We start from the raw sequence: 10502 nt of genomic DNA, 5'->3' as shown, positions 1-10502 counted from the left end.
ATTTACCTAATTAGAAAAGATTCTGTTAGAAAGTCCTGCCTCAGTTAGGTTTATATTGACTGGCATCCAGATAGACCAGGGTGTGTCTTTTGATTTATGTCACTGATGAGGTTATCAACTGCCTAAGATAAATCACCTTCAAGGGCGCCTGGGTGGCTCAGTTGGTTAAGCGACTGCCTTCGGCTCAGGTCATGATCCCAGGGTTCTGGGATCGAGTCCCGCATCGGGCTCCCTGCTCAGCAGGGAGTCTGCTTCTCCCTCTGACCCTCCCCCCTCTCATGCTCTCTTTCTCTCTCATTCTCTCTCAAATAAATAAATAAAATCTTAAAAAAAAAAAAAAGATAAATCACCTTCAAAAGGGTGATTTATCTAGAGTGAGAAAGAAACTCTGAGGTCCTTTGTGTGGTGGTTGCATCCTCAAAGAGTTGGCTTCATTAGCTTTTCCATCTATTTGGGTTTGGGTAAGTACTGGATAGAATTTTTACCAGGAAAGAAGACTCCTATATTTCAGGGAGGAAGTTATAATCAGAAAGTGATGGTTTATCTGACTGCAGGCACTTGGGGGCAGGTTTCCTTACCATGGACATAGAATTTTTCTCTATTATCACTCGGATGTAATGGTCACAGGGAAACTTGCCTAACTCCACCATATATAGGTAGATTTTTCTGATTTAGAACTTTGAGAGGACAGCATAAATAAATAAATAAATAAATAAATAACAAATTCCATGAGTGACATGAAAGAATAGTGGTTCTATTTAATAATGTCAAGGCAGAGGGCAAGGGAAACATTTTGGTTGTAGTTTAATGAAAGTATCTCTGTGTAACGGAGATTGAAACTGAAACTGGAGTAGAAGGAGTATGGGGTGGGAAGTTTGTGGATGGGGGTGGAAATGAAGAATTATAATAGTGCCAGGTTAGAAATAATAGCGGTGTGTTTGTTTGGTAAAGGCATTTAAAATGTAATACCCGGGGCGCCTGGGTGGCTCAGTTGTTAAGCATCTGCCTTCAACTCGGGTCATGGTCCCAGGGTCCTGGGATCGAGTTCCGCGTCGGGCTCCCTGCTTCTCCCTCTGCCCCTGCTTGTGTTCCCGCTCTTGCTGTCTCTCTCTCTCTCTCTCTCATCAAATAAATAAAATCTTTAAAATAAATAAATGTCAATACTCAGATGTAGCCAGCCATTAACTAAGATTCAGACAAAGGAGTAATTTCTGTATTTGGAGGGATGGAGTTATTGTCTCAAGAAGTACTTCATTTTAGGTGTAAGTTTGCAAGCAGAGATGATCACTCAGAAATGGGAATCCAGAAAAGAAATTGGTCACTTTCAATTTAGAGACAGCAATAGAAAAAATTGGAACAACTGAAGAAATGCATGAGCCTGCCAGGACATGGTATAAAAGGAGAACAGGCTCTCACAATAAGTCTTGAGACATTCCAAGAGGATTGAGGAATTCTTTACAGAGGACATGGGAGAAGGACTGATTATAGAGGGGAAGAAGCTCTGAAAAGGAGGTCAAGGTTTAACTCCTCTTTGTTTCCATGTAAGAATTTATTTATGGAGAGACAATCAGTGATGTTAACAATATATGGTGGTGGCCTTTTTAAGTCAAAGGGAGAGGAGGATGTGAGTGAAGGACAACTGCATTTCCAGTTTGATTTTGAAGGGAGGTTAGAAGGGCAGGAACTAGAGAGAAAATAGGTTCAGAGGAAATTTTTGCTTCAAGTTACAAGAGAGATAATGAACTTAAATGATGGGGGATTGATTGTAGAGAGATGGACAGGTTTTTGGGAAAGGAGATTTAATTTACAAACAATAATATAGTTCTCAACAAAACAGGAGAGAAAGGAATTCCGTTGGAGACTTTGGACTTAGAGGTAGCACGACTTCTATTTGATGGGAGGAAAGGAATAGCCAATGTATATGAATGTAGGAATATTTGTAGAGATTATGATGAGAAACTGAGTTAGTGTGTCACCTTATGTAATTCATCTCTGTTATAGACTGAATTTTGTGTTCCCAAAAGTCAAATGTTGAAGTCCCAACCCTCAGAGTGTATTTGGAGATTGGGCCTTAAAACTGGCAATTAAGGTAAGATGAGGGCATTAGGGTGGGCCCTAATCCCGTTTGAGTGGTGTCTTTGCGAGAAGAGGGAATTAGGGCACAGACATGTGGGATGGCCATGTGGAGACAGGGAGAATGGCAGTCTACGAGCTAAGCGGGGGAGGCCTTAGAAGAAACCAACCATGGCGATATCTTTCATATCCAGCGGCCAGAATTGTGAGAAAATACATTTCTGTTGTTTAAGCCCCTCAGTGAGTGGTATTCTGTTACAGCAACCTTGGCAAACTAACACAGTATGTATAGTAGGGAATAATCTTACCTCTTGAAAGGTGAGAATGTGTAGCATCAAAAGGCATGGGTAAGATTTGAAATACTTATGGGAACATGGAAAACTGATTTAGAGTTGCCAGACACATTCGAAAACCCCTAGGAGTAGTAGTTCTGTTTTTAGACCAGGATCAACTTACTAGCCATGTGTGTCAGATGCAGTCACAGGAAAGGCGGGTATGTGGAGTCACCTGCTGTTGAGGTCTTGATGGGGAAATGTGGTTAATTAATAGTGCAGGGAACATAGAAAGTGCTGGTCCTGGTAAGTGCCTGTTAAAATGAGTCAGTGTGGATTAAAGTGGGTAGGAAAAATGAAAAGGGAGAAAGCCTGATGTTTGAGAAGTGGTCAGTACACGGAGCTTCCCGTGTACAGAGAACTGAGTATGGGGTGTAATTTCTGTGAAGAAGTAAGGAGAAGAAATTGTAATAATGGTAGGACTTCTGATTAGGTCAGAAATGATGTGATATTCCAGGTAAAACCTAGGTGTGGTGGGTAATCCTTAAGGAATTTGAGCATAGGAGAGAGGGAGAGCAAAATTAAAATAAAGATAGGTTATTTCCTAGCTGTGTAACTTTGTTACATTATTGAAGTTTTTTGAACCTCTTCTGTTCATTTGTTAAACTGGTAAATAAAATCACCAGGTTTATTGTGAGGATTAAATAAACCAATACATGTAAATATCAAAGTAGAGTCACATTTGATACAAATTTTTTTTTTTCCTTTTTCTGGACCTCAGGTACAAATGGGTGAGTTAATCTTACTCTTGTTTATGACACATTATCATCATTTTCCCATGAAATACATTTAACTGTTGGTATTTTAAGGGAGAATTTACAGTTTATACATGCTTTCTCACTGTGTGTGTGTCTCACACACATTTGTGTGTATGTATGTAAATGTGCGTATACATATACATACGTGTGTCATAATGAAATGCAGGCATAGTGCAGCTAATGAAGATTAACATAGAACAGGATTTCAAGGACTTCAGTTACCACTTTACTAAAATAATCAGGTAGAGCAACTAGATTTCCTCCCGAACCGCAGCCATTCTGTATTATCTGGACGTCCTTGGAAGAGAGGATTGGGACAGTAAATGACAGGAACATTCTGACCCATATATTCCTCCTTTCTGATGCAGGGGAATTTTAAGGACCAGACTTGCAGAATGAGTGCCACTGATCCCTCCAAATGGAATAAGTCCTTGAATTGATGAACCCTATCATAAAATAGATTTGGCAATCCAAATCCATGGGCAAGGGAGAGTAGGAAGAGAGTGTGGCTCCAGAAGGCTACCGTGGATGCTGGGGAACCACTGCTTGGGTATGAGAATAATGAAATCTGAGCAATTCCAGTGTTTACGTACAGATGGAAACAAAAATCGATGTGAGGCATGAATCCGGGATCTCGAGGCTTTGGAATCAGGGAGGGAATTAAATAACTCTGGATGCTGTGGGCTAATTAACCTATACAACTCAATACTTTCAATGTTCTTATTCATAAAATCTCTATATTTTTTATTAGTAACTGTAGTCCTAGTCTTCTTTTGACCATGGGAGAGGAAGCGAGTCCTCTGATTTTCTTGTGGACTGCACTGCATGTTTGTTGGTTAGGCTGGGGGTCACACCGAGGTAAGGTTTGGGGCTTCGTGACAGGTGAGACTGGAAATTGTGCACAGGACGGGAGTCTCATGGCTTCTTTCTCCATCCTCAGCTTTGCCCGCTTAGTGCTTGGACTGTCTGCGAGTGAAAACCCAGAGAAAGGCACCTGGCAACTGAGTTATTGACAATGCAGCCACTGGTGAGTAGGGAAGCCTCTTTCTGCTGAAATAACACCCTCGTGCCATCAGATGGGCGAGTTTTTCCTTTTGGCCTGAATGTTCAAGTGCAGTCAGGAAGTCCTCAGGGATCTGAGCTCCCGTGAGATTTCCCCAGAACTCTGGGATGGTTATGATGAGTCAGAAACTCCTCAATAACTAGTAACCTTCCTAATATCGCACTAGTTTATCCCAGCCTTCATTAAGCTTGTGTATTTACAGAAAAGAAGAAAGAAGTTTGCTTTCTCAAACTCAGTCCATATCCTCATTGGGAAATAATTCACCCATTAATCAAGGTGTTGGCTCTAATGCTCCTTTCATAAAGGGTTGTGGTGAAGAGATGAGCAAGGAAGAGAATACTGTGGTCCGACAGAGAGGCCTTCCCAGGAGTCCAGTGTTTCAGGTGCCGGGTGAGGGCTGTGGAGCGTTGAAGGGAGTATAAGAGAAGTTGAGGCCACAAAAGGCATGAGGGATCACTCATATTTTCCCAGTTTTAAAATTTTGAGAGGATATATTTGCACTTTTGGAAACTTATCATTCTTGCCCCCAGTCACATATTTTACCTTTTTTGTAATTAGTGTATAGGGACTATTAAGTCCATAATTGTGGCTATATATTCAGGAGAAGGGTATACAGTAGAGTAAAATTTAAGATCCTGCAGAAACTTTTTAAGAACTACATAAAGCAAAACGAGTCAAGAGGCTTCTCTTCTCCTTTAGTAGAGGGACAAGACAGGTGATAACTGGTGTCTAAGGCTCAGAGAAAATGAGGAGTCCTCGTAACACGGGAGCAGTCAGGCTAGGACCCTTCAGTACAGCTGTCTCAGAGGTTCCAGGCTCGTACGGCTGAGCCTTCTCTTCGGACCTCACACCTTATTATGAACACCTGAGCCTGCAGAGTTGACAAGACTACACTGTGTATACTGAGTTCTGTATGAAACGTGTTCCTTTCTGAAGAATGTTAGAGGCGGTTTCAAGGTTCTTGAATATTTTAATGAGTAATAGACGAATGGCTTGTATTTAATACATGTTTACTTAGAACTTCATGCATTAGTTCATTGGGTCTTTCAATCTCCTAATAGGTTATTAAAGGTTCATCTATGGGAAGAGTGTCATGGTTTAAAAGTGGCAAGTCATGGTTAGTGTTTGCCTTATAATGAGTCTGTAAAGTTACTTGAAGTTAATCAGAAAGTGAGGTGTAGTTATGAATTTTCAAGCGCCAATTTTATAATCCTATGTCGGAAATTATAATTACCAGTTTTTGTTTTAGACTTTATTTTATGTATTTATTTTTGTAAATAGGCTCCACACCCAACATGGGGCCTGAACTGATGACCCAGAGATCAAGAGTTGTAAACTTTACTGACTGATCCAGCCAGGCGCCCCCATAATTATCAGTTGTTTAAGGAAAAAAAAAAAAAACCCAGGTTATATCACACTTCATGTGATATTCCCTTATAATAAAGTTTTATTAATTCAGACTGTATTTCTGTAATGTATCTGAAAGGCAGATGCCAGTTCAGCACCAAGAATGAACTGACAGGAACCCCAGACTCAGTTTGATCTTTCTATACACCCAGCTCCTCCACCCTCTTCCTCAGTGCTGTCATCTCAACTCCCACTCTGGACGTCGGTAGGGAATGCTCTGTCTAAAACAGAATATCCGTGATGTTTTAGGAATCAGTGACATTTGAAGATGTAGTTGTAGACTTCACCAAGGAAGAGTGGGCCCTGCTGGACATATCCCAGCGAAAGCTGTTCAGGGATGTCATGCTGGAAAATATACGTCATCTGGTCTCCCTGGGTGAGTCTGCCAACGCATATACGTACATAGATGGGTGGGTAGGAAGTTAGTCAGCAAGTATCTGGAACAGCTTCTGCATACCTGCATACCCACTCCTCTCTCTACCCTGAATCTTTCATAGACCTTACTTGAAAGAAAGTTGTTTCTTTATATTTTACTACATCTAGTTTGTCACCCCACTAGAATATAATTTTGACCACCATTTAATGTCTTTGTTGCTACTCAGTCTCTAACACCCAGAGCAGAACTGGGAAGTCAATATTTCTGAATGCATAAACAAACTGATTAAACATTTTCTAAATAGTTATTCTGCTGTAGTCACTATGTCAAGGGTTGAAGCTAGACTGGTGACAAAAATAGAACTATTTTTGATTATTCTTGCTGAGTTTATTTGGTATCTTTTGAAAGTAATATTCAACCCACTGTGGAGACATTTAACTTCTCCGTTTCTGAAAAGACTGAGGATTCTGCATTCTGTCTTTGAATTTGGGCATGGATCAGCATCCAGAGGTCTTCACTATTTTGGACACACATTTGGATTTCAGTGTTTTTTCCATTCAAGTTGTTGTTGCTTGGACTGGACTTCAGTGTTCTCCTTATTCTTCCTCAGTAGCCTGTCCTGGACTTGATGATGATAATTAGCTTTTGGGAAGGAGAGGATTTTTATTAGTGCAGAATTCAAAACCCATGTACCTTTTTTCAATGAACAGGATATCAGCATTGCAAATCAGATGTGATTTTCCCGTTGGAGCAAGGAGAAGAGCTGTGGAGAGAAGGAACTGGATTTCTCCAAGGCCAGAGTCCAGGTGAGCAGCAGGAACCTGTGCTTCAGTATGAGGAGGTGCCTACTCAGTAGTATGTTCTTGTAAATACCAACTGAAGATTTTGTCAAGTGAGTGATATTTTCTAAAATGTAGAGGAAGGACATTGAAGCAAAATTCTTCAGATGTTGTCATTATTCCTTGCATGTGTCGAACACAATTTATGTTTCCTCTTGCCAGTGTCTTTTTTGGCTTTAAGGGAAGCATATTCATGTACTTAACGAAGTTAAACTTTCACGCAGTAACTCCTGGCCTAATATTGCCCTTTGAAGGTTTCCCTTCTCTTTCCCTATTACCTTCATTATAATTTTTTCATAATTCAGTCCTGAAAATCTTTGTGAATTAGTATTCCTAGAGTATTCCTTCATTTGACATATTTGCCCCATCAAAGTGCCAATTTTTGAAACGTACTCACATGGGCCTTGGTGCTTTTCAACATTTTCATTCCCCTGCTGCCATTCTAAATATTTGTTTTGTTTTCAATTATTTTAGGCAGGGAAAGTGCCCTTAAAGAACAAGAATTGATAGCCACACAACATATCAGCAGGAAGGACACATCTACAATCATGCCAGTGGTAAGTTTCATGGGTAGTAACCCTGGTCATCCAAATGAAAGACCTAGAAATAGGGTGTTAGTAATTGAGCACAATAGCTTAATTCATATTAAGTTGGGATTAAGCTTTTTTTGAGCATAAAGTTTTGGATAGTTTGAATTTAGTGAAGAAATTAATCTCAGCCCCAAAACCATAACCTGAGATCTTAAAAAAAAAAAAAAAAGACAACTGCATAAACATTGTATGCCTAGTCTTTGAAACATACTGAAGTGTTCTAAATTAATCTATAATCTATAAGCTCTGTAGTTGGGATGCTACAAAAGAGAAAATCTTTATGCAGGGGAATAACAAACGCATCATGTGTATGCAAGTAACACTAGCAAGATTTTAAGTGGAGACTATCACTGAATGATTAGTTTAGGATTCCTATGTAGAGAAATGAACATATGGATATGTAGGCCAAGCTTTAACAACCTTTCATCTCTTTCCCAAAAGCAGAAATCTCATACTCCAGAGGATCCCTTTGAATATAATGGTTTGGAAGAAGATTTCACTCATACCTTCATGTTGACTCAGCATTTGTTAACTCACACAGAAAAGACACCTTATATCAGTAAACAGTGTCCAAAATCCCTTAGTGACCAGTCGTACCTTAATCAACATAAGCAAATTCACACCAGAGGTAAATCATGTGAGTGTCATCTGTGTGGAAAAGCCTTTAGTAATTGCTCGAGCCTTAGGAGACATGAGATGACTCACACTGGAGAGAAACCATATGAATGCCATATCTGTGGGAATGCCTTTATTCAAAGCTCTGACCTTAGAAAACACAATCTAACTCACACTGGAGAGAAACCATATGAATGTCATCTATGTGGGAAAGCCTTCAGTCAGTCCTCCAACCTCAGACAGCACGAGAGAACGCACACTGGAGAGCAGCCATATGAATGTCATCTATGTGGGAAAGCCTTCAGTAAATGCTCTGCCCTTCGACGACATGAGAGAACTCACACTGGAGAAAAACCATACGAATGTCATCTTTGTGGGAAATCCTTCAGTCAGTGTTCTGCTCTTAGACGACACGAGGGAACCCACAATGGAGAGAAAATTATGAACATCTTCAGTAAATATTCTGACCTTAGATAACATGATATTAAAAATGTAACGGATGTGGGTGAGACTTCAACCACAGCTTTAACATTTAAACACACCAGAGGACTTGAACACTGAAGAAACTCTAATCAGTGTAGAAGATCCTTTAGTCATTCTTACTCATTTGACGTCCACAAACTTACATGGAAGAAGTCCCTACATGTGACATCTACGCAGCAAACCCACAGCAGACATGAGAGAACTCACTCTGTGAACATAAGGAATGGAGAGGCTTCAGCAACAGTTCTCAACTTTAAACACATTATCGGGCCTGCACAGGGGAAAGCCCCTAGGTCTGTAATCACTGTGAACAGTATGCAGCCAGGCACTAGGCATGGTGCGCACAAGAAAACTCAGTGAAGTCTGAATAAACACTAACACAAGATGTAAGAGGATGAATGCTCTTGAGGAATAACAATTTGTATTGTAGTGAAAAATCATGAGAAACCCTTTGTTCATAGAGAAGCATTTAGGGCACATGTGAGGATTCAGACTGTACACATCACTCAGTGTCGGTGATCACGTATTTCTCAGCCAACATTAAAGTTCTTACATGAGATGGCAGTCGTGAAATCACAGTGGAGAGAACTTCACACAGATTTTGTATCAGGAAACTAAGTCTAGGGAAAAACCTCTAAAATTAGAGCCTTTAACACAGTGTAGCCAATAATTCAGGATTTTGAGAAAAATAACTACTCATGGGGAAAATGTGGCATATAAATGCAAAAAAGTGATCCATGCATATTGAATACAGTTTTGTAAGAGATACTTTTTCAATACGTTATTTCCTGTAAATATTTAAACAATAAACCCTGTTGCTGAAAAATCTCATGTTGTTGAGGTTCTAGTTTTCTCTATGCAGTTGTAAACACATGGGTTTGAGCCTGCACTCCTTGGTATGTGGGTTAGAGACTCAACAAGACTCTGAGTCTCCCCTTTCTCCAACAGCTACTTCCACACAGGCAGCTCCACTCATTCCAACTTGCCACCATCAGCTGGTGGCATAACAGGGACCTTCACCCCAGTTGATAGGTTACTCATTGTGCTATTAGCCTGGCCTAGTAGGACCATGAGCGCAGTATCCCAGATACTAATGTAAACCATGAGGTTGTCTCCAGCCCTTCTGTGCCCCTGGGAAACTTAGTCTTTCCAGACCAAGAACATTCCTTGGAGTTTTTCCATGAAGCTTCTGTGGGGCAGGAGCTCATACGATGACCACATCTTACATCTTACTCGTGAGTCCTGAATTATGCGCCTTCCTGTTCCCCAGAGCCACTGCTATCCCACAGCAGTCCTGCAAAGAAAACTCTAAAACAATAAAATCCCCTAACCTATCAGACAGCACATAAGCCCTTAAAATTAATGTATTCTCCAAACAAAATGAAAGTTCTCACAAAGGCAGTCTCCCTGGCTTTGGTCCCAGGGCTTGGAAACGGACTGCCCTTCAACAAACCCCAATACTGGACCCAAACCTCAAGGGGAGATGTTCTCTAGAGACAACCGAGCTGATTTGTTCTCTTTCCAAGCTGACACAATCCCAGAATCTTAACTGAGACCAATTAAATGATCACATCTCTGGGTGGAACTGATACATCGTTTTTTAAAAATATCCACAAGTGATTCTACCGTGTAGCCAGGGTGAGTCAAGTCACATGTGAGGACAATGAGCAATCAATATCCAGTATCTTGGCACCCTGGCTGGAGAGGCAGGGTGTGATCAGGCGGGGACGCAGGGAGGTGTGACCAAGGGTTGAAGGGAGCAAATGAGTGATTAGAAGTTCAGACCCTCAGGACAAAACATGGGTTCTAATTTCCACTGTTACAGCCAATGAGATTTCGTTACTGAACCTTTCTGTGACTCATTTTCCTCAGTTCTAAAGTGGAAGTATGCTTAGTGCCCTCATCTTAAGAGTTGCTGTGACGACTTAAAAAAAAAAAAAAAAAGTATTGTGAAGACTGAAGACTA

General features: G+C 40.6%; 1 protein-coding gene across 4 annotated transcripts; it reads left to right on the top strand.

Moving 5' to 3' along the window:
* Positions 1–777: 777 nt before the first annotated feature.
* LOC102729440 (uncharacterized) lies at positions 778–9364 on the top strand. Of its 4 annotated transcripts, XM_081807120.1 has the most exons (7): positions 782–2089; positions 3532–3586; positions 4104–4190; positions 5883–6009; positions 6720–6815; positions 7323–7405; positions 7880–9364. In XM_081807120.1, exons 3-7 carry the CDS (start codon positions 4179–4181, stop codon positions 8528–8530), a joined length of 969 nt encoding a protein of 322 aa, XP_081663246.1. In that variant the 5' UTR covers positions 782–2089; positions 3532–3586; positions 4104–4178; the 3' UTR covers positions 8531–9364. The 4 variants fall into 4 exon arrangements, with proteins under 4 accessions (XP_081663249.1, XP_081663246.1, XP_081663238.1 ...); XM_081807123.1 differs by having other exon boundaries at positions 778–3586; positions 7883–9364; XM_081807112.1 differs by having other exon boundaries at positions 782–3586.
* The last annotated feature ends 1138 nt before the right edge of the window (positions 9365–10502 follow it).

Source organism: Leptonychotes weddellii, chromosome 2, assembly GCF_054177405.1.
Source record: "Leptonychotes weddellii isolate Sample4059 chromosome 2, ASM5417740v2, whole genome shotgun sequence".
Classification (NCBI taxonomy): Eukaryota; Metazoa; Chordata; class Mammalia; order Carnivora; family Phocidae; genus Leptonychotes; species Leptonychotes weddellii.
Note: the sequence above shows the minus strand (reverse complement) of the source record. Positions and strands in the feature narration are given on the sequence as shown.